The sequence below is a fragment of the Zingiber officinale genome, chromosome 11A (genome assembly GCF_018446385.1).
Source record: "Zingiber officinale cultivar Zhangliang chromosome 11A, Zo_v1.1, whole genome shotgun sequence".
In the NCBI taxonomy this organism is placed as follows: Eukaryota; Viridiplantae; Streptophyta; class Magnoliopsida; order Zingiberales; family Zingiberaceae; genus Zingiber; species Zingiber officinale.
The window spans coordinates 8,053,822-8,079,510 of NC_056006.1; the positions used below are offsets into that span (position 1 = coordinate 8,053,822).

General features: G+C 34.4%; 1 protein-coding gene and 1 long non-coding RNA gene across 2 annotated transcripts; both read left to right on the forward strand.

The window, feature by feature from the left end:
* The first annotated feature begins 4,475 nt into the window (after window positions 1-4,475).
* On the forward strand, window positions 4,476-7,791 carry LOC122032296. Its single transcript, XR_006126022.1, has 3 exons — window positions 4,476-4,662; window positions 7,191-7,286; window positions 7,375-7,791. It is a non-coding gene; the product is annotated as an uncharacterized LOC122032296 (long non-coding RNA).
* A 10,816-nt stretch (window positions 7,792-18,607) lies between these two features.
* Window positions 18,608-19,578, forward strand: LOC122032295. The gene is made up of 4 exons (XM_042591575.1): window positions 18,608-18,691; window positions 18,782-18,886; window positions 18,973-19,077; window positions 19,166-19,578. Exons 1-4 carry the CDS (start codon window positions 18,654-18,656, stop codon window positions 19,314-19,316), a joined length of 399 nt encoding a protein of 132 aa, XP_042447509.1. The 5' UTR covers window positions 18,608-18,653; the 3' UTR covers window positions 19,317-19,578.
* The last annotated feature ends 6,111 nt before the right edge of the window (window positions 19,579-25,689 follow it).

Below are 25,689 nucleotides of genomic sequence, written 5' to 3' on the forward strand. Positions count from 1 at the left end.
TCAACAACTATCAACTCTTGCATAGCCCGCAATCCATCTATCTCACCCTTCGCTGCTTTGATCTTCCTAATTGTCTCTCGCAAACCATCAATCTTCTTTAAGAAATATTTTTTGTGAATTTATCTCAAGCTATAATTTTTCATTCTCCTTTGAAAGGTTGAGAATCAAGTTGCAGAAGCTTGCCAAAGATATGAAAGTTTTTTTTTAATTTTTTAAAAAGTTTTATGGGCCCGCGGGTTGGCCCGCTAAATCCGCAACCCGCCTTCGATTGGATTGGGTTGGAGATTTCCCAACCTGTCAAATTGACAGCTTGGCCCGCCTCGCCCTGCCAAATGGTTGGTCCACCATGAGCTGACCCGCCCTGTCACGGGTCAACCCGTTTGACAGCTCTAACTGTGGAGGAAACTCCAATAAAATAATGACCTGATCAGGGTAAGTCGATGAACTTTTAATGAGCAAGAAGAGTAGATGACTACTCTCGAGGGATCACCTATGCGAGAAAGAAGTAGGGTCGCTTAGAAGAGAATTGGAGGTACAATTCTTAAAGCTTCTCATAAAACTAGGCATGTTCATGGCCAAGAACGAACACACAATATCATAAGAACTGAGTTGTATCAAGGAGAGTTTTTGGTGAGATTTGTCAATGTTTATATAGACGACAGAAAAGTTCAAGGGCATCATATCTACTGTTAGGCAGTATATAAATAGATATTCTCAATGGAAGGTTCAAATGGTAAAACCTACCTATTCTATACTTGACTCAACTGTTGAATGTTATCACATATCATGTATTCCATTCATGTGGGGGATTATTGGAAATGTGAATGGAATAAAGAAGTTGAGACGAAGAGACTCTATTGTGCATGAGTTGTTAGTCCTATATTAGAAATCTCTTATCTTTATTGTTCGTTTAAATTATGGCACATGCATTGATGTTGTAAACATATGCATGGGGAGAGACTTCCTCATGCATGAGTGTGCAGGGGTGGGTGCAAATCCAGGGCACGGATTGTACTGAACCAAGGTTGACTCATGTACGAGCACGACCTGCTCAAGGTGAATGCCAGACTAGTCGAGGAAAGATTTGCCCAAGTGAATAAACTAACATTTTTCCACCGAATCTCTTTTTGCTACCTGCCCAAGAGGGTAACGGAAATAAAATTAATGGTGATTCCATAACGTCTAGACATTATTGGCGACATTAAACTCATTAATGATGACTTCATAACGTCTTAGCATTAATGGCGACATTAAACTTATTAATAATGATTCTGTAATATCTCGATATTAATAAAGACATTAAACCCATTAATGGAGGCATTAAACCCAGCAATTATGGTCATTCATTACAGTCAAGGTGAGAACTCCTATATAAGGAGGCTAGATCTTGGGCAAAGTCTACAGAGTAGTGGAAAATAAGTAAAAGAGAAAGTGAGAGGAAGAGCAGGAAGCGGACCTCTGTCCACCCATGTTCTCCCACAAAACTCTCTCAGTCATGCATCCATTCGGTTGAACTACTCATGATAGCACTTGGGTGCATTCTCAGTTCACCACGAACAACTAGTGCTTGGTTGCGTGCGTAGTTTTGCTGATATCTTGGGAAATAGATGACCAGAGAAAACCTTGAAGCACAGTCGAAGGTGGGACGAATCTGTTTCAAGGAAACAACGTTGAACGTAGCCTCGGTATCTTAGTCAATGAATTCTCTTCCCGACTCGATGATCGACTCCGAATTCTGCTACATACCGTACCAACTCCATAACTCGGACCATCAGAAGCTTCGTAGAACTAGTCCCGCTGACAACCTGAGATATCCGCACAAATCATCTCAATAGATAAGTTAGAAGTGATTTTGTGTAATTTCAATTTTGTAATTTTTCCAATATCTCCGACAACAGATTGTGCAACATTCGTTGGTGCCAGCAACTTGCGTGGTTGTCAATAACAATATTGATAGCTTTTACCCATCGTCTCTGTTTCCCATCTTCACTGAATTTATGCTTCCGCATAACATCAGATTGGTTGAAACATGTTAAGAACAAGATTGGTCAAATTCATTTCGCTTCGTCTCTTGTTGTTGTTGTTGTTTCACAAAGAAGGTTGTGGTAGTGTTTTGGCTTCCTCTGATCGCCTATTCATGGAAATTGGACTTTATGTCCGTGTACAAGTTGGAATGAGAGGGAGTTTTGGGATAGTCACCCGCATCTCCCTTTTTGACGCAGGGGAAGAAACCTCTAGGTGCGTCGTTCGAATTAGAGGTTTGCAGAGAAAGATATAGGAAAATAATTCGTAAACAAAGAGAAGCCGCCTCTAGGTTTAAACGAAAATAATTTTTTATTCAAATCAAAACCAAACTCCACATTCATTCAATATTAACCACCTCGACTTAACCTTGTTTAAATAACCTAAAAAAATAAGAAAAAGTAGCAACAAAAAAGTCGCAACAGAAAAAAGAAAAGTTAAAAAGAAATAATCTTTAAAAAAAAAGATAAAATCTAACAAACTTTCAAAAAAAATAATCCTAAAAACGAAAGAGATAAAATCTATATTAATTTTTAAAAAAGAAAACTAAATTCTAAAAATTTGAAACAAATAAAGGAAAAGTCAAAAGATCAAATCAAAAATTTTGATGACTTAGTTAGTCGTTTCCATCTTATCTAAACTCCAAATAGAGTGCAACAATGTCAAGAGGTCACAAACTAATTATCTTCCTTGTAAGTAGTCTTGATCGTCCTTGTTTAAGATCCAAAAGAGAAGTTAGATGATATAAAATGAATATTGTGTCCCTGGATGCTCTTGTATCACTTTCACACTAGAACTTTTTATTTGGGCTCTTGAGCAATTCAAATTTTGGGGTATTGAGAGTTATAATTGAGTTTTTAACTGTTTTGTTGGAAGAGCTTGAGTGAAGCTTATGCCATCCACACGAGGATGTCTAGTTGGTTAGAAGGGTCAAATTTATTATAATAGGATAGAGATTAATATGTGCTAATCATATTCTTGAGAAAAAAAAAATTCCACTCTTAGTCATTTGACGATTGATTATAAACTATCTTATAATTTATCTTCCTTGATATAATCTTCTTGAGATAAACGTAATCATTTTTTACCATGATGGAAGATTACAACATCTTGAATGTCTGTGTAAGATGAGTCCATTAGTTCAAGCTCCTATGAACCTCACCTCGCTCATCTGCTGCAGACCAAAATGAAAACCTAGCGAGAAAAGAGGAGCTGAAGGCAAATGAGAACGAATATACTAGTTAGAGCAGCCACAGGGGCTCTTTTAATTAAACATGAGGACGCGGTTCCCTATTTTTTTTAATTAAAATGATTTTTTTAATTTTAATTTTTGCTTAAAAAAATTAAAAACAAAGGAATGATAAGTGTAGATCTTCCATAATATTTGATTTGATATTAATATGTCATTGTCGGAGAGCTTTCATCAGATGTCCTGAGAGTTTCCGTTTCTCCTTATCTTTGTTTATTCGAGATTATTCTTTTTTTTAATAATTTAGATATAAATGATCAATCTAATCTTACAATAATTTTCTACCGATTAATAAGATAAATTTGAAAAATACAAAAAGGTCAATTAAAATATTTTATTTTTTGATCTGATTAATTTAAAAAAGATCGATTTATCCTTACAAAAAAATTTTATTGATCATCAAGATAAATTTTAGAAAAAAAATACAAATAGATTATAACGGACGATCAATATTACGAGTCGTCTAAGCACCGTGATATTATGAGGTACCGTGCGTAAGATTCAAATATTTGTTGTATGAAAATCCATCCTATCGCCTACCATCCGAGGGACAAGCACTCGAGGATGGGTTATGAATCTATTCGTCAAAATTTGATTAGCTCATAATCAGACCAAAAGCTCTTTCCATCCTCCGACCTCAGCGAAATTCTCATTGAAAACAATAAAAGTCAATTGTCAAATGTTTTGAAGATGTGCCTTTTAGTAGAGATGATGCGCCCTTTGAAAATTCTCAAAAGTTAGGCATTCCAGAGAAGCCATCCACCTACCCTAGTGAAATTCTCATTATAAAATTCAAAATTACAAAAATTCACAATAAAAATTAAATAACATTTGGCAATCGCCAAATTAATTGGTGTATTTCTGACTTTTGAATTTATACTTTTTGTTTTTCTATGGTATGTGATATATACTGCTCAACAATTTTATAATTAAAAAAGAAATCTTAAACGAACCGTATTCTTTTAAATTCTTGATTCATTCCTGAGGCTTCTTTTGGAATATGATAGATGTATTCCTTTGATATTGTTCTTATTAATTAATATTATTGGTTGCTAATTAAATATAGTCAATAGCTAAATCCTATTTTCGTTTTGCCTCTGGGATAATAATCCGGCCCTGGCCCAGGGCTACCAGGGCCCAAATTACTCAGGGGCCTATTTTTAATATCTATATATATATATAGATATTAAAAAAAATTACTTTTTCTTTTTCTCTCGTTGAACCTTCGCCGAAGTCCTTCTCTATCCCTCTCGCGACTTTTCGCCGAAGCCCTCCCCTCTAGAGCCCCAGCTCTCTCGCCCTCGGGATTCTCGTAGCCGAAGCCCTCCCTCGCCGTGCCTCCCTCCTCGCCGCGACAACTACAAGCCCTCTCTCAAAGGAGCCCTACATCGGTGAGACGAGGCTCTCTCTTCCGTTGTTAATTTTTCCTCGCTGTTAATTTTCCTTGCTGTGCCTAACCTTCGCTCGCCGCGACGAAACTCCCTTGTCGTTGTCAGTAACACTCATGCTTTCTATTTTCTTGTTAATCATGTTTTGTTTCTGCACAACAACACAAATTGTTAGTTTCTGGTCCATTTGTTTTTAGGTCTTGATTGGCTCTTTTATTTCGATTGATCACTTTGAGCGATTGATTTTTGCCATATTAATCCAGTTATTGCATCAATTTTTACTTTTATTTCTCTTTTTGTTGCTCTAGATTAGGGATTTGGTTGCAGGGTTCGAGTAAATAATATGACAAAGGAATGCCTTTCCAATTGCTTATTTTTATCTAAGATCTGACATTTGAATATTTTCAAATTTTAAAAATTTTCATTCCAGTAGTTTGTTTGAGGCCTTTACTGGCGTGCTATGAAATTCGGATCCTGTGATTCCTAGTGTTATTGCTACTTAGTTAATGTCTGTAACTTGAGGGAAATTGGTAATTTCACTCTAGGTTCAGTATTTTTTAGAACCATATTGTTCAAAAGAGTGTGCAGTAGTTCATTTAGATGAATATATAAAAAGAGAGAAAGAGATTGGATGTGGAACGTAATTCAAAAGCTGTTGTCTATAGATTCATCTCATAATTTTCAACCAACTCTAACTACTCTCACCTGTAAGCTACTAAATATTTGATAAAGGTCACAATGTGGAGTTGTCACGTATGTATCATGCAAGTCTCTTGACCTTGTTTGCATTTGATCTTTATTGTCTCAGGTGTGAATTGGCCGATTTTGCTAATTTTCATAATAGAACTCCATGTCAACAGAATACTGTCCTGCTCACTTCGGGAATTAATTTGCTAGGGTAACAATTTTATTTACCTAGTACGGGTTGTTGCCTCATCTAAACATCATTAATTTTAGATCAATACTACAATTCTTTACTCTTATGTTCAATAGACCTTTGTGATGTCGTTAACATCATTTTGTGTGGTGGTTTTGTTAATTCTGAAACCAAATATTATGCATGATCATGTTAGATCACAAGTCTTTAATCTATATAAGCAGAAGATTTATGATTAGTTTACTCACTTATTTCAACACCATATTGAAATCGTATAACTCAAATTTGATTTTATGATAAATGAGTGTCATTTGGTGGCACTTATCCTTTTATAGGATATCATATGTGGCAAGTATATACATTAATTAGGCTGGAATAATAAAATGCTTTTGAGTTAAAAGAAAGTTTTAGTAGCTTTCATTCTTTTCGTGTTTCGTTTACATCACTTTCTTATTTGTTTACATTTGAATCCATGAGTTGTTTCAATTGATTAGTTGAACTTCGAACTTGAAACCAACATTATGAAGGAATTGGTGACACACTCTTTCATACCTTTTTTTTCCTTCTCTAACTATAGAACAAAGGGTAAATGATTTAGAGATTCATTAAAATTGATTATAAATTTTTCTTCACTGTCAGTGTTATTTTACTAAGAATTGTGATCGTTCTTTGTAAATACCTTTTGCATTCAGAATAAAATTGATTACAAATAGAATTATCATTCTTAGATAATTTAATAATGTAGGAATGGGAAAAAAAATTATATCAATAATTTTAGAGCTGACGCTTCATTCTTAATTTCTATGTTAGAGTAGTAGAAATTTATACGTAAATAAGAAAGGAACAACCATCTTATAATAAAAAATCATCTTCCAACTAAAAAGTTTCTTTATCCCATTTCAGAAAATAAAATTTTATAGATTAAAATAATTATTATTTAGGTTGATGAAGGATAAAATTGGGACATTATTAATAGTTTTGCCCAGGGCCTTTAAATAACAAGGACCGGCTCTGATAATAATAGAGAGAATACCATATCAATTTCTTAAACATCTAAGGATCGAGTTTCATCTTTAACAAATTAATAAATAAATTTTTCTTAATAAATAATTGAAAGCAACCTGATAGACTGCAATGCAAACTTTAAAAAAATATTATAATTTTTTAAAAACAATGTTACACCTCTCCATAATACCTTAAGAATTAAGACTTAAGCATACTCAAATTAATATTCATGTAATTAATTTCTCATTCAACTAAAAAAAACTTAATTTCATTGTGAAATAATTGTTTGTCTTTATAGTTAAATCAATTCCATGAAGAAATATGTCACAGCTTGTCTCTTTGATATATTATTCAAAGAGACTAATTCAAAAAAGCTTATTGGATAAAAAATCCCTTCTCATATGCGGCAACTAACTTAACCACGGTAACTAACTTAACCACGGTCAGGGAGACTTTGTTGACATCTTCAAACAATTTAAAAAAAAAAAAAAATCTTCTTGTTTCTCGCTCTATATATAGTAAAAATGGAGAATAGAAGCAGTAAAGCTTCAAGGTCATCAGGGTAACTAATGTCTTGCTCACCTCTATTCTAGTTCTCTCATGATCTCTCTATTCCTTCTAAGTTTTTACTCACTTGACTTCTTTTCAGGAGATCACATGGACAGATTGAAAGAACGCATGTGGGATTTATTCTCTCGAAACTCCAGCTCTTCAAACGACACAAGAAATCAAAGCTGGATACCAGGTAACTAACTAATGCCTTATTCACTTCTAGTTCTCTCATGATCTCTCTATTTGTTCTAAGTTTTGCACACTTTACTTCTATGCAAAAGACATGATGAGGGATTTTTTATCCTCCTCTCGAAACTCCAACCCTTCGAACCGCACAAGAGCGCTAAGCAATGACAGCGAGAACATGAACTCGTTAAGTTTTAGCGATTCAGCTTTGGAAAACAAGAGCAGTAAGCTAAAGGTAGCAAGGGATTCTTCCAAAGACTTCTTACGTCGTTACGGTTTTGGTCCATCAGCGCACAGGAGTCGTCCCTTACCTTTAAATAAATAATTGACCGGAAGACTCTAAAATATGGTTTGTATACAAAATTTGTGCTCAAAAAGAAATGAGAAGATTGTGGTGGAAGGTGGAGGCTTTTGTATTGATTGTGTAACCGTGTGGCACTGCGTGCATGTGTTTAAGGTGTGTGCTTGTGAATTGTGATACATATCTATGAATTCTCTTGGTTTGTGTTTAACTCTCTTTTGTAGAGGAACAAAAGTTTATCAAAATGAACAAGAAGACTGTTTTTTTTAAAAAAAAAATTGTTTTCAGAATTAAAAAGTACTGAAGAAGTATTCAAGTCAGTTTACCATTCAATTATAAAATAAAATAATGGAGTTGGAAGTTAACTTGAGCAGGTCAAAAATGGAGAGCATTGTGGATAAATAAGGAGTAAAGAGAATTTTAAAATTGTGTATCTTTTTTCTTTAAAAACAATTCAAAAAAAATTAACCATCCTACAACTAAAAAAACATACTAATAATTTTCATATATATATATATATATATATACTGCACCAAAATTCAATGCATGCGACCGATCCTTGTAGTGAAATATTTTCATCGAGTCGGAAATTTAATTAGTGAAAGGCACAAATTTTTTGTAATCTTTCGTTTCGGATGTGGTTCGATGATCCATGTCCAACATCTCGACAGACAAAGAAATTAGATAAATTAATATTCAATATCTAAGAAGATTTGACTTAAATTTTATTAATGATACTCGAGCTTTAAGACAAACACTTATTTTACAAATCCGTCCTAAAGTATTTACTTCTGTGTCTTTCCTCGGTAAATCACAAAAAAAAATTATAATGATATATTGACACTGAAGTAAACACCAAACTATAATATTCTTACAGAAGTAATATCATATTATAATTCAAATATGGTACAAATAGACGATAACTCATATTTGCATATTGCTAATGTTATGAACACATTCATTTAGTTATTTAATCAAAATTTCCACATGTGCAATATCTTTTATATTCCATCTATTATAAAAAAATTTGCTCCCTACTCATTGATTTTGTCTGGATAATAATGCCTATTTTGAATTTTATTGAAATCATTATCTTATGAGGAACAAATACTACCTCGTTTCATGGTGGAATAAAAAAATGATCTCTATTTTTTTCAAAATTCCTCAATCAAAACTTTTATTGGTGAACACACAAATAAATTTATTTAACATGTTTGACTTGGTCATCCTTTTCTTCACATTGTTTAGTCGATCATCAATCGGTATAATTAACTTACTTCCTTTACCTCCTCTCTATCTCGTTTATATAGGGCATGCATGAAAGCTAAAAGTCATAAATTACTATTTTCTTCATCTGAATCCGAATCAGAAGGTTCCCAATCCACTGTAAGTATTTCCTTAATTAGATCACATAATTTAATTTCTTACTTATCAAGAAAATTAGCTAAGTTCAATATCCGAGTCAAGACACTCCAAAAGGAGATTGAATCCCTTAAGGAGGAGACTAACCCAAGTCCTTTCACTAAGCCAGTTCAAAATAAAAATTCAACCCAAGTTCAACAACTTGAGGAAGAAAATTCCAATTTAAAAACTCAAGTCAAAGGACTTAAGGACACATTGGAATGATTCACCTTGGATTCCAAGAACCTTGATTTGATTCTTAGAAAATAAAGGGTCGTATACAATCGAACCGAACTTGGTTACAAGGCTAGACATCGATTCAAATCTTACTTATCTCTAGTGAATCGAACATCTAAGAACTTAGTTCAAATATGGGTCTCTAAGTCTAACTTGATTAATTAAGTTTGACTTGATCAATATTGGATCCCCAAAGACCAAATCCACTACCTAGATAGACGTTATCAAGGTTATGATCCAAGGGAGTTAATAGAAAGACCATTTTCATTAGATAAACCTGATTAATGCATGATTTATTGCTTTCTATTATTCATGCTTAGATTAGGGTAGATAAGGATTTAAGCTTGGTCGATACTTAATTAGTTAGATTAAGAATTTTCAGAAAGAAAATTAAATATTTAATTTCTTTAAAAGATTTTGTCTAGAAGTGGTTATTGATCCAATAACCAAGAAGGCTTACTGTTTTGCCACAGTCTGGAAGTCAATTATTGAAATGGATGTTTAATTGACTAATTGTTAAATCAAAGTCTAAATCAAATGTAAATCAATTCTTAAAATTTTATCTAAATTGAAGATGAAATTAATTATCTCACAAAATAGATAAGATTCCCTATTTGATGAGATAGATTTAGGTTTAAAATTAATTAATCAAATCTAACTAAACTTAAATTTAATCAAACTCAACCAAACTTAAATCTTATTTAATCTTTATAACTTCATCTTAAATGTTAATTACTTTTTAAATCATAATTAATTTTTAAATTTTAATTAATTTTAAAATCTTACTTATTTTTAAATATTAATTAATTTTCAAATCATAATTAATTTTTGAATTTAATTATTCAAACTTACATTTTCAAAATTTAAATTTAATTATTCTAACTTATATTATCAAAATTCAGAATTAAATATTTTCAAAATTCAAAATTAAGTAGTATTTTAAAAATATAGAATTAAATATTATTTTCAAAATTTAGAATTAAATATTATTTTCAAAATCCAAACTTAATTATTTTTAGACTTAGATATTTTAAAATTTAAACTTAATTATTTGGAAATTCAAATTCAAATTTTCAAATTAAGACTTAAATACTTTAAAATTCAAACTTAATTACTTTAAAATTCAAACATAAATATTTTGAAGCTCAAATTTTTTTAAATATTTTTTCAAATTCAGAAATGATGTTTTCAAAATTAAAATCAACTTCAAAATTAATATTAATTCCATCTCACATAAACTCATAAGCTTAACATGTATGATAACTTAGAAAAGGTGATATGGGAAATCAAGAAAATAAATAATTATTTTAAATATATTTTTAATCATATTTTTTCTCTCACGCTTGAAATCTAGGATCCTCAAACTTAAATAATTTACTTAAAATTTTTTGAGCATTAATGGGGAGAAAAAAGGAGTTAGGTTAATTTTTTTTTTCAAAGCAAGAGTTAAGTTTTTTTAACTATTTTTAAAAAGCAACCTTAAATATTTTTTTAAAAAAGCAAGCTTAAATATTTTTTAAAAAATAAGTTTAAATATTTTTTTATCTGATAAAAAATAAATAAATAAAATGTTAAATATTTTATCAAAGTTAAAGTTTTTTTTTAAAATCTCAAGTTAAATTTTTCAAAGTTTAGTTTCCTTAGTCAAAGTATTTTTCATAAAGAAACTAAGTACTTTTCAGAAAATAAGTTACTTCTTCAAAGTTAAATTTTTTTAAAAAAATCTTTTTAAAAAAGGGTCAGATAGACAAAATCTTTTAAAGAAATTTTTGGAAAATAAGTGTTTAGCTAAGTAACTTTCAAAGAAATCATTTTCAAAGTTAAGTATTTAGCTAAGTTTTTTTTAAAAGAAACTCTTTTAAAACTAAACATTTTTTTCAAAAAAAAAGTTAAGTGACCCATTCAGGGGGGTTTAAGGGAAAAAGATTAAAATTTTATCTTCTCAATTTAAAGTTCTTTTTACTTTTTTTTCTCTCTCAAACTTAATATATATATATATATATGTCAAAGGGGGAGAAAAATATTAAACTTAAGTTAAACATAATTTTTTAATTAAGGGGGAGCATAAATATGGGGTTTTTTTAAAAAAATTTTTGTCAAACTATTTTACTTATGCTCATGCTCAAATTCCTTATATTACATTAATTTTTGTTATGCTTTACTTAACTTTGAATCAGGTTGCCATAATTAAAAAAGGGGGAGATTGTTGGTGCAGAGAGCACCAGATGACCAAAGCTATTTTTTTATTATGGTAAAGGGTTTCAAAGTTAAGCTATCTTGTGATCTAATAAGAGTGACTGAGTTTGCAGGAAAGTCCTAAGTGATCTTAGGTAAAGGAAAAGTTCTAGTTGAGGCTAGGCAGGTGGAAAGTCCTAGCTGCGATTAGGCAACAAAGTCTTGGTCCGGGGGACTGGACAATGTTTTGGTGGGTCGAGGACTTTAGGTGAAAATCCTGGGAGTCACGGACACTAGGTGGAATACTAGACGGGTCGTGGAGCGGACGTCCAGCATGATGTCCTGAAGCCTTGGACACTAAGCAAAAGTCCAAACGATCTAGAGGATCGATCTGACAAAAGATAATTTCTCCTTAAAGGAGTAGGTGAGGACGCGTTCCTTGAAGAGGGAACAATAGGTATCGATCCAACCTAGAGTTTATGCAAAACTCAAAGTCAGGATCGGGCAGTCCGAAGGCTGTCAAATCTTGTCGTTCTTGATATATTATTTGTCTGTACTAATCTTGTTTTGCATGAAATTGAAGTTGGCAAACAATAGTGGTCTAGGCGCCCGGAGTCTGGGTGCCCGGAGCTGGTCCAGGCACTTGAACTGACTTCAATGATGAACAACCCAGGCGGGGCACTTGGCCAGGCGCCCTGGCGGGTCGGGCGCCCGGAGTTGCTCCAGGAGCCCGAACGATCAAAATTTGATTTGCTCGAATAGCTAGAGGGCACTGACTGGTGGAGCTACATCATAGTTCGGGTGCCTGGGGGTAGTCCGGGCACCCGGAGATGGATAATTTTTATAGATTGAGTTTCGATGAGAGCATGCTATATCATCCCTGTGGGGGTGCCTCAGGGAGGTTCCACGCGCCCGGAGTAGGCTATAAAAGGAGGATTTGACCAACACCTCAAATATAACATTCTTAACAAGTTTCTCTCCTGTACACTACTCCAGAAACGACTGGATGACGCACAAATGCTACTCCAACAACTAAAGTCAAGAATCTTTAAATCTATAGTTGTTAGTAACTTTTAATATTTTACATCTATATTATAATTCAAATATTCTTGTAATATTCGAATTAATAGTGGATTGCCCAATAAAAGTGATCAACTATCTAGGCCTTGTAGTATGAGTCATCAAAGGTTTCGAACTAAGTAAATCAAAGTATTAGTGATTGCTTGTTTTTCTTTCTGTCTTTATTCCGCTGCTGCTTATCTCTTGAAAGTTTTAAATGAACGTGAAAGCCACGAGCTCTATTCACCCCCCCCCCCCTCCCCTCTGACGCAATGATCCTATAATTATATGACTTGAAATAAGTATCAAAGCAGTGACATGAGAAATTTGATAATGTCGTGAAGGAATGTGGATTTAAGATTAATGAATGTGATAAATGTGTCTACATTAAAGCTACAGAAAATGACTATATCATCTTGTGCCTATATGTAGATGACATACTTATCATTGGAAATAATGATAAGATAATCAAATCCACTAAAGATATGTTGAACTTAAGATTTGACATGGAAGACATGGGCCTAGCTGATGTGATTTTTGGAATCAAAATTCTTAGAACAATAGAAAAACTTATTCATAGTCAGTCTCATTACATGGACAAGATTTTTGAGAAATTCATCAAGAGTGATATTACGTTGGCATGAACGTCGATAAATACGAGTCAACATCTATCAAAAATTAAGGTAAAAGTATCTTTCAGATAGAGTACTCTCGAGTGATTGGAAGTCTGATCTACCTAATAAATTGTACACGATCAGACTTGGCCTACGCAGTAAGTAAACTGAGTAGATATATGAGTAATCCCGATATTGTACAATGGAAAAGAATAACAAGAGTAATGAGGTACTTGAGGTATACTCGTGAATATGGACTGCATTATACGAGATATCCTGCTGTGATCGAAGGATACAGTGATGCGAGTTAGATATCTGACATAAAAGACTCTAAGTCTACGAGTGAATATATATTCACTCTGGGAGGTGCAGCTATTTCCTAAAAATCTTCTAAGGAAACTGTAATTACCAGATTCATGATGGAATCTGGTTTGTATCTCTTATCAAATGTGGTGAAGAGGCAGAATGACTATGACAATTCTTAGAAGATATTCCGAGATGGCCAAAACTGGTGCCGCTAATTTGCATATATTGCGATAGTCTATCGGTAATTAGTCGGGCACAGAGTCATCTATATAATGGTAAGTTTATGCATATATATCATAGACATAACACTATTAGACAACTACTCTCAACGAGAGTTATAACTATTGACCATGTGAAGCTAAAGGATAACCTAGCGGATCCGCTAATCAAAAGGTTAAATCAAGAGTTAGTTGTAAGCTCATCACGAGCAATGAGTTTGATGTCGATGTCAACAATCAGTGCAAAGGACACCCAACCTATGTTGACTGGAGATTTCAAGAACTAGGTTCAAAGGGACAACTAATTTGCACTAACTAGACATACTGTGTGTAGAGCCATCAATTTGGGTTGGGCCCGTCGGGTTGGCCCACCCTGCCAAACCAATTAAGCGGATTTGGTTAGAATTTTATCAACACAAGCCCGCCACGGGCCGACCCGCCTAGGCCCGCCACTCACGCGGGATGGCTCGTGATGAATTTGGGTTGGTCCACGGGTTGAGAAACACATGTTTGTAGACGTGGAGAAGGACACAATACAATTTAAGATATGAAAGTTTTTCTAGCTGGCAGTCGACTTTATTGATCATGAGATTGAGGCATTGAAATTTACTTCTGCTAGTCAACAACTATCAACTCTTGCATAGCCCACAATCCATCTATCTCACCCTTCGCTGCTTTGATCTTCCTAATTGTCTCTCGCAAACCATCAATCTTCTTTAAGAAACGGTTTTTGTGAATTTATCTCAAGATGTAATTTTTCATTCTCCTTTTAAAGGTTGCGTATCAAGTTGCAGAAGCTTGCCGAAGATATGAAAGTTTTTTTTAAATTTTTTTAAAAAGTTTTATGTACCCGTGGGTTGGCCCGCCAAACCCGTAACCCGCCTTCGATTGGATTGGGTTGGAGATTTCCCAATCCGTCAAATTGACGGCTCGACCTGCCTCGCCCTGCCAAATGGTTGGCTCGCCAAGGGCCGACCTGCCCTGTCACAGGTCAGCCCATTTGACAGCTCTAACTGTGGGGGATACTCCAATAAAATAGTGACCCGACCAGGGTAAGTTGATGGACTTTTAATGATCAAAAAAAGTAGATGACTACTCTCAAGGGGTCACTTATGTGAGAAAGAAGTAGGGTCACTTAGAAGAGAATTGGAGGTACAATTCTTAGAGCTTCTCACAGAACTAAGCATGTTCATGGCCAAGAACAAACACACTCATAAGAACTAAGTTGTATCAGGGAGAGTTTTTGGTGAGATTTGTCAATGCTTATATAGACGGCAGACAGTTCAAAGATATCATATCTACTATCAGGTAGTATGCAAACAGATCTTCTCAATAGAAGGTTCAAAGGGTAAAACCTACCTATCATATACTTGACTCAACTGCTGAATGTTATCACATACCATGTATTCCATTCATGTGGGGGATTATTGGAAATGTGAATAGAATAAAGAGGTGGAGACGAAGATACTCTATTGTGCATGAGTTGTTTGTCCTATATTAGAAATCTCTTGTCTTTATTGTTGGTTTAATTTATGGCACATGCATTGATGTTGTAAACATATGCATGGGGAGAGACTTTCTCACGCATGGGTGTGCAGGGGTGGGTGTAATTACAGGGCCCAGATTGTAGTGAACCAAGGTTGACTTGTGTGGAAGCACTACCTGCTCAAGTCGAATGCCAGACTGGTCGAGGAAAGATTTACCCAAGTGAATAAACAACATTTTTCCATCGAATCTCTTTTTGCTACCTGCCTAAGAGGGTAACAGAAGTATTAATATTAAATTAATGGTGATTCCGTAACATCTCAACATTTTTAGTGACATTAAACTCATTAATGGTGACTTTATAGCATCTTAGCATTAATGGCGACATTAAACCCATTAATAATGATTCTGTAATGTCTCGACATTAATGAATTAAACCCATTAATGGAGGCATTAAACCCAACAATTATGGTCATTCATTGCAGACAAGGTGAGAACTCCTATATAAGGAGACTAGATCTTAAGCAAAGGATACAAAGTAGCAGAAGATAAGCGCAAGAGAAAGCAAGAGGAAGAGAAGGAAGCAGACCTCTGTCCACCTATGTTTTCCCACAAAACTCTCTCAGTCGTGCATCTGTTCAGCTGAACTACTCATGATAGCACTCGGGTACATTCTCAGTTCACCACGAATAACTAGTGCTTGGTTGTGTCCGTGGTTTTGCTGATGTATCTTAGGAAACAGACGACCAGAGAGGACCTCGAAGCACAACCGAAGGTGGGACGAATTTGTTTCAAGGAAACTGCATTGAACGTAGCCTCAGTATCTTAGTCAGTGAATTCTCTTCCTAACTCGGTGATCGACTTCTGATTCTGCTACACACTGTATCAACTCCATAACTCGGACCATCGGAAGTTTAGTAGAACCATCCCCGCTGGCAGCCTAAGATTATCTGCATAGGTCATCTCAATAGATAAGTTAAAAGTAATTTTGTGTAATTTTAATTCAGTAATTTTTCCAATATCTCCAGCAACAGATTGTGCAACATTCGTTGGTGCCAGCAACTTGCATGGTTGTCAACAACAATATTGACAACTTCTACCCATCGTCTTTGTTTCCCATCTTCATTGAATTTATGCTTCTGCATAGCGTCAGATTGGTTGAAACATGTTAAGAACAAGATTGGTCAAATTCATTTCGCTTCATCTCTTGTTGTTGTTGTTGTTTCGTAAAGAAGGTTATGGTAGTATTTTAGCTTCCTCCGATCGCCTATTCATGGAAGTTGGACTTTGTGTCCGTGTACAAGTTGGAAAGAGAGGGACTTTGGGGATAGTCACCTGCATCTCCCTTTCTGACGTAGGGGAAGAAACCTCTGGGTGCGTCGTTTGAATTAGAGGTTTGCAGAGAAAGACATAGGAAAATAATTCGTAAACAAAGATGAGCCGCCTCTAGGTTTAAATGAAAATAAGTTTTGATTCAAATCAAAACCAAACTCCTCATTCATTCAATATTAACCACCTTGACTTAACCCTTGTTTAAATAACCTAAAAAATAAGAAAAAGTAATAATAAAAAAGTTGCAACAGAAAATAGAAAAGGTAAAAAAAACTAATCTTAAAAAAAAATCTAACTAACTTTAAAAAAATTAATCTTAAAAACGAAAGAGATAAAATCTATATTAATTTTTAGAAAAGAAAATTAAATTCTAAAAATTTGAAACAAATAAAGGAAAAGTTAAAAGACCAAATCTAAAGTTTTGATGACTTAGTTAGCCAATTCATCTCATATGGATTCTGAATAGAGCGCAATAATATCAGGAGCACACAAATTAATCATCTTCCTTGTAAGTAGCCTTGATCGTCCTTGTTTAAAATCCAAAAGAGAAATTAGATGATATAAAATGATTGTGTCCCTAGATGCTCTTGTATCACTTTCACACTAGAACTTTTTATTTGGGATCTTGAACAGTTCAAATTTTGGGGTATTGAAAGTTATAATTGAGTTTTTAACTGTTTTGTTGGAAGAGCTTGAGTGAAGATTATGCTATCCACACGAGGATGTCTAGTTGATTAGAAGGGTCAGATTTATAATAATAAGATAGAGATTAATACCCGCTAGGTCATATTCTTGAAAAAAAAAAATCCACCTTTAATTATTTGATGATTGGTTAGAGCAGCCACAGGGGCTCTTTTATTAAACATGAGGAAGCCGCTCCCTATTTTTTTAATTAAAATGATTTTTGTAATTTTAATTTTTGCTTAGAAAAAATTAAAAACAAAGGAATGATAAGAAAGTGTAGATCTTCCATAACAAAGAGATGAGTGAGTTTTTTTTTTTTTTTTACTTTTGATTTGATATTAATGTGTCATTGTTGGAGCTCGTGGAGAACTTCGTCATTGGAGATGTCCTGATAGTTTCCGTTCCTCAAATTTGTTTATTCGAGGTTTTTTTTTTTATAATTTAGATATAGATGACCGATTTAATTTTATAAAAAAAGTTTATCCATCAATAAGATAAATCCAAAAAACATAAAAGGGTCAATTAAAGTATTCAACTTTTCAAACAGGTTAATTTTAAAAATTACCGATTCATTTTTACAAAAATTTCTTATTAGTTATCAAGATAATTTTTTAAAAAATACAAATAGATAATAACGGATTATCAATATATTACAAGTGGTTCAACCACCATAAAATTATGAGGTACCGTGCGGTTCAAGCACCATAAAATTATGAGGTACACCATGAAATTATGAGGTACCGTGCCGTAAGAGTATATTCAAACATTCGTTGTATGAAAATTCATCCTATCACCTACCACCTACCATCCGAGGGACAAGTACTCGAGGATGGATTATGAATGTATTGTCAAAATTTGATTAGCTCATAATCAGACCAAAAAGCTCTTTTCATCCTCCGACCTCACCGAAATTCTTATTTTAAAATTTACAATTAGAAAATTCAACATGAAAACAATAAAAATTAAACGACATTTGGCAATTGTTAAAAGTTTGATGTGCCTTTTCGTAGAAATGATGCGCCCTTTGATAATTCTCAAAAAGTTAGGCATTCTAGATAAGCCATCCACCGACCCTAGTGAAATTCTCATTATAAAATTCAAAATAAAAAAAAAAACTCAGATTTCACTGTGAAATTCTCATTATAAGCCATCCACCGCCCATTAATAACTTTCTAATGTCTTAAGAATTAATGTCTTAAGAATTAAGACTTAAGCATACTCAAATTAATATTCATGTAATTAATTTCTCATTCAACTAAAAAAAACTTAATTTCACTGTGAAATAATTGTTTGTCTTTATAGTTAAATCAATTCCATGAAGAAATATGTCACAGCTTGTCTCTTTGATATATTATTCAAAGAGACTAATTCAAAAAAGTTTATTGGATAAAAAATCCCTTCTCATACGCGGCAACTAACTTAACCACGGTAACTAACTTAACCACGGTCAGGGAGACTTTGTTGAACTATTTTGATTATATATATATACAAGGTCAGATTTGACATCTTCAAACAATTTAAAAAAAAAAAATCTTCTTGTTTCTATCTATATATATAGTAAAATGGAGAATAGAAGCAGTAAAGCTTCAAGATCATCAGGGTAATTACTAATGTCTTGCTCACCTCTATTCTAGTTCTCTCATGATCTCTCTATTCGTTCTAAGTTTTTACTCACTTGACTTCTATTCAGGAGACATGAACAGATCCAAGAAAGAACACAGGAGGGATTTCTCCTCTCGAAACTCCAGCTCTTCAAACGACACAAGAAGGCTAAGCAATTACAGAAGGACATCAGGTAACTAACTAATGCCTTATTCACTTCTAGTTCTCTCATGATCTCTCTATTCCTTCTAAGTTTTTACTCACTTGACTTCTTTTCAGGAGATCACATGGACAGATTCAAGATAGAACACGTGAGGGATTTCTTCTCTCGAAACTCCAGCTCTTCAAACGACACAAGAAGGCCTTATTACAGCTGGATACCAGGTAACTAACTAATGCCTTATTCACTTCTAGTTCTCTCATGATCTCTCTATTTGTTCTAAGTTTTGCACACTTTACTTCTATGCAAAAGACATGATAGGGGATTCCTCCTCTCGAAGCTCCAGCTCTTCGAACCGCACAAGAGCGCTAAGCAATTACAGCGAGATGAACTCGTTAAGTTTTCGCGATTCAGCTTGGGCAAACAAGAGCAGTATGCTAACGGAATTTGCAAGGGATTCTAGCAAAGACTTCCTATACGGTCATTACCTTTTTGATCCATCAGAGAACAGGAGTCTTCCCTTCTTTTATATAAATAATTGACCGGAAGACTCTAAAATATAGTTTGTATACAAAATTTGTGCTCAAAAATAAGTAAGAAGATTGTGGTGGAAGGTTGAGGCTTTTGTATTGATTGTGTAACTGTGTGGCACTGCGTGCATGTGTTTAAGGTGTGTGCTTGTGAATTGTGATATATATCAATGAATTCTCTTGGTTTGTGTTTAACAAAAAGAGGAACAAAAGTTTATCAAAATGAACAAGAAGACTGTTTTTTTTAAAAAAAAAATTGTTTTCAGAATTAAAAAGTACTGAAGAAGTATTCAAGTCAGTTTACCATTCAATTATAAAATAAAATTAAAAAAAAAAACAATGGAGTTGGAAGTTGACTTGAGCAGGTCAAAAATGGAGAGCGTTGTGGATAAATAAGGAGAAAAGAGAATTTTAAAATTGTCTATCTTTTTTCTGTAAAAAAAAATTCAAACAAAAATTAACCATCCTACCACTATTAAACATACTAATAATTTTCATATATATATAGCTAGCACACCTCAACTGTGCACAACCATAGGTGACTAAGTACGATTCCGGATGTCCGAATCACTTCCGCCCCAAGTCCTCAAAATTAACTCGGGGTATCAAGAAATGATCTGGATGTCCAAAATTGCTTGCGTCGCGCAATATATAGATATATATATCAACTTCACCAAAATACGAAAACTCAATGCATGCAATCGACCCTCGTAGTGAAATATTTTCATCGAGCCAGAAATTTAATTAGTGAAAGGCACATATTTTCAATAATCTTTCGTTTTGGATTGGGTTCGATGATCCATGTCCAACATCTCGACAAAGAATTAGATATATTGATATTCAATAGACAAGAAGATTTAACTTAAATTTTACTAATGATACTGGGGATTTAACTCTGCCCATGACGATCGATCATGGCCGGTCCCAAGCCTAGATAAAGGAGGGTTGCATTTGGTTGTCAGCCAGCGTCAAAACTATGACAAATATTCAATGAATAAATCCATTAAACTATTGTACTAATGCTAAGTTGTTCCCCGGAAGGAACGCGTTGCAGGGTCCGACTGTAACGTCTCGGCAAGGACCACTACATCTCCAGAACTTGGGTATAGTGCTAAATATGCAAGAATTCACGTTACATGGTCCGACTGTAACGTCTCAGCAAGGACCGCTACATCTCCATGAGAACTTGGGTGTAGTGTTAAATAGGCAAGAGTTCTCACACCATAAGTTGGATAAGAACAAATATGATCAAAAAACTAATAATCTAAGATTTGGAACATGGAACATAGGAACTCTCACTGGTAAATCAATGGAGGTAGTAGATATGATGATTAGGAGAAGAATTAGTATTTTGTGCGTATAAGAGACAAAATGGACAGGCGAGAAGGCAAAGATGATAGAGAACTCGGATTTTAAGTTATGGTACACTGGAAAGAGTAAAGCAAAAAATGGAGTGGGTATTATTATAAATAGTTTGTTAAAGGATGAAGTTGTAGAAGTAGTTAGAAAAGGAGATAGAATTATAGCCCTTAAGATAATAGTGGCGAAAGAAACTATGAACATAATTAGCATATATGCACCTAAGGTAGGATTAGATGATACTACCAAATCAAGATTTTGTGAGGACTTAGATGAAATATTACAAAATATTCCATAAAATGATATGATTTTAATATAAGGTGATCTAAATGGGCATGTCAGAGTGAAAAATGAGGAATACGAGAAAGTACATGAGAGTTATAGGTTTGGAACGAGAAATGAGGAAAGGAAAACTATATTAGATTTTGCGATAGCATATGACCTTATACTAGCTAATATGTTTTTTAAGAAAAGAGAAGAACATTTAGTCACATTCAAAAGTGGGAATAATAAATCACAAATTGACTTTCTTATGGTTAGTAAGAAGGATAGAAAGATTTGTAAAGATTGCAAAGTCATCCCTGGAGAAAACTTAACTATCCAACATAGGTTAGTAGTGTTGGATATACACCTCAAACATAGTATCAATAGAAAGAAAATGTATACGATTCCTAAAATTAAGTGGTGGAAGTTAAAGGATGAGAAGCAAAATATATTTAAGAAGAAGGTAGAAGTACAAGCATTAAGTGAAATATACGATGACTCTAATACAACATGGGATAAGATTATATCAAAGTTGAAAATAGTAGCTAAAAGTGTACTCGATAAGTCAAAGAGACATGCACCACTAAGTAAAGAATCTTGTGTTAGTGTTAGTCCTAGTACCAATTATGATATGATTGTAAAGGGCTCATTTTGTATCATATATCATTATTAATAAAAGACAAAGTTGCGTTGGATCGAGAAGCGCTAGAGGGGGGTGAATAGCGCTCGTGGCTATTTCATACGATTTAGAAATAGAGTCGGAATACGCAGCGGAAAAATAAAAGCAAACACACACGCAAACACAGGTTGTTTACTTGGTTCGGAACCTGTGGGGACTCCTACTCTAAGGTCCACGCTCGTTGAGTGCTTACGGTGGGCAACACTTATAATATCGAAAAGATGTTACAATTTAAGTACAATAAACAGAAATTAAATATACCAACGACACTGGAAAATAGCATATTCAGAGCTCTGGGTCGTCGGAATGTTGTTGCTGCAATTCGGGATGGACTCGTTAGCAGCTGGATGCAGAAGGATTGCTTTTTCGAAGATGTGCTAGACTGTTGTTCGAGACCTCCTTTTATTCACTGCTGAAGGCGCCTTAAAGCCCATCCGAGGCGCCTCCAACCCGTCGAGTCAGCCGCGTGGATCAGAACTGATCCGGTCACACCTCATCCACTTGAAGGAGCCTTCAAACCACTCCAAGGCGCCTCCAAGCCATGGTCCAAGGCTCCTTCAGTCCCCATGAAGGCGCCCCCCTTTAGGATTTCCATCCACCTAGGGTTACCACCCCCTAGGACCTAAGGTTATCGCCCCTTAGGATTTTCCTTCACCTAGGGTTACCACCTCCTAGGGTTTTCCTCCACCTAGGGTTACCACCCCCTAAGGTTTTCACCTTGCCAAACCGCAGCTAGGACTTTTGCCTAAGAACGCTTAGGACTTTCCTGCAAGCTCAATCAAGCACATTAGATAACAAATAATCTTAACTTTGAATCTCTTTGCCATTATCAAAACTTGGGTTCGATCGTCGGATGCTTCCCGCACCAATAAGTTGGTTATTATATTTATTTCAGTTCAGTGCCAATTGAATAAGTATAATAATATCTTTGGGTAGTAGGTTCTTATATATAATATATCAATTAGTTGAATTGATAGTGAGATATGTAGATATATATAGAACACTACTCTAAATTATTACTAATCAATCATTAATATACAAGGATAATATTAATGCATTGAGACTAGCATGTAGGTCAATGGATGACTTAATCTCACAAGTCATGGATATGAGATATCAGGTTGACACATGAGTATATATTAGAGAATATATACTGAATGACCCGCCCTGAGAATGTTTCATGGATCATTATATGAGTATCATAAACATTCTCATGTGACTATTGGTATGAATAGTCCTTTGACCTGAAGTCATTACGGTTCCCTACATAAGGAGTTATGTACTTTGGTATTGGCAAACGTCACCTATAACAAGGTGGACAATAAAGTCGATCACTGGATATGTAACGAATTATGCGGAGGGATGTGAGTGATGTAGATGAGATCTATCCCTTCCATATGACGGAAGCAATATCTGTGAGCCCCTTGATTAGTAGGACACAAGAAAGCATGGTCATGCGCAAATGAGTCAATATTAGATATTGAGCTTATTTGATTGAGTGTGTCTACTTAGATATCAAGAAACATAAAGGTTGATAAGAGGATGACACGGTCTATGCCTCATTGATCAACCTAGATATCAAAGATAGAGGGACAAAGTCATACAAGATAATAGCCACGGACAGGTTAGGTCAGATCTCGACTTTCTCGTCACTTGGATAGCAATGATACCTTGCTAGATGTCACTCATTTCTTATGTATCTAAATGTTGATTTAGGTACATTGACAACGTTATAAGAACCTATTGGGTCACACACAAAGAATAAGTAGATTTGGAGATGGATTCATATGATGAATCATTGGATTAAGTCTTATCCGAATTGGACTTATTGAGTTAGACTCAATTGGATCTAATTGTTAGATTAAGTCCAATTCAAACTAGACTCAAGGAGTCAATTCAAATTAATGAAATGTGATTCATTGAATTTGAAATTGAATGACATTAATTGAGTAAGACTCGATTGAATTAGACTTGAGTTAGACTTAAGTGAATTAGACTTGAGTAAGATTCAAGTGAGGAGACTTGAGTTAGATTCAAGTGAGGATTAATGGAGAGATGAATTTCGAAATTCAATGTTTCATTTCATTCAATTTTCAAAATTGAATTTCAAATGAGGAGTTTCAAGTGTGATCCTTAATGGAGTGTAAATGCTCATTAAGTTTTTTCTTTTCCCTTTGCATGGATCTTCTGGATAACTAGTATTTTTCCGCTGCGTGTTTGCGTGTTTAGCGCATCTAGTTCCTTACATCTTGGTGGTGGAATGAGAAAGTATAAGAGAAAGTGAAGGAAAAAATGTTATAAGGAATTATATATTTGTAAGAACGAGAAAAACTTGAAAAAATATACAATAGCCAAGAAAGAAGCTAAGAAAGTAGTGAGTGAAGCAAAAAATGAAACTTTTGAATGAGATCCACTCAAAAGCGATGGTTCTAAGTGAAACCTTTCAGGTGGTTGCCATCATTGAGAAGCTGCCTCCCAGCTGGAAGGACTTCAAGAACTATTTGAAGCACAAGCGGAAGGAGATGAATGTGGAGGAACTTATCATTAGACTCCGCATCAAAGAAAACAACAAGAGTTCAAAGAGAAAGTTGTTCTCTCAGGCTACTGTGAAAGCCAACATGGTCAAGTATAGTCAAAACTTGAAATAAAAGAACTCCAAGACTTCCAAGATGAGACTCAGAGGAGGCATTAAGAAATTCTCTAGGAAGTGCTTCAACTATAGTCAAGTCGGTTACAAATCTTTGGAATGCAGAAAGCTGAAGAAGAAGCAGGAGGCCAACCTGAACGAGGGACTAAAAATGGACGACCTCTACATAGTGGTCTTAGAACTGAACTTGATCAATTTAAACCCATAGTAATGATGGATTGATACTAGAGCCACCAGACATATCTGCTGTAATAAAGAACTGCTTCACAACTTTGAAGAAGTCAATGGAGACAAGTTGTTCATGGGGAACTCAGTAACCTTGGACATCATGGGCCAAGGAAAAGTGGTGCTGAAGATGAGCTCGGGCAAGGACCTTACTCTAAACAATATATTGTATATTCCAAAGATTCAAAACAATATAGTTTCTAGATCACTATTAAGCAAGCATGACTTTCGCATTATTTTTGAATTAGACAGAGTCATACTGTCAAAGAATGGAATGTTTGTAGGAATGTGCTATATATCTAATGGGTTGTTCAAACTCAATATAATAGTCATTAGGCTTAAGATAAATAAAGATGAAAGATCTTCCACTTATATGCTTCAGTCTTCATATTTGTGATATGATAGACTAGGGCATGTTAACTACGATGTGTTGCATTGATTAATAAACATGCAAAGCATACCTACATTCCATCTTGACCCAAAGCACAAGTGTGAGATTTGTGTTGAAGTGAAAATAATGAGGTCATCCTTTCAACATGTTGAGAGAATCAATGAACCACTTTAGATAATTCACATCGACATGTGTGACCTCAAAGGTATACCAACACATGGTGGGAATAAATACTTCATTACTTTATAGATGATAACACAAAATATTGTTATATGTATATTTCAAAAGTAAGAATGAAACTATAGAGAAATTTGCTCGCTATAAGAATGAGATTGAAAACCAACTTAATAAAAAGATTAAGGTGGTTTGTGTTGGGTTGCAAGGTTACAAATAAAGTCCCACATTAAAAATACATAGGAAAGATCATAAATTTATAAGGGAAAGATATCTCCATTGGTATGAGACCTTTTGGATACAACCCAAAAATAAATACATAAGGGTTGAGGCCTAAAGTGGGCAATATCATGTCATTGTGGAGATATTTAAATTCCTTTTAGTCATAACAATTGGTATCAGAGCGAGGTCACTCTTCATCGGACTAACCGCCAGAAGAAGCAGGAGCCAGAGCCATGATCCAAAATCGAACCATGTGGGTAAAACCTTAAACTAAGTAGGGGAGGCCCTGAGCAAGTCAGTGACCTGATGCTTAAGGGGAGACCTTGAGCAAGTTAAGGGTGACCC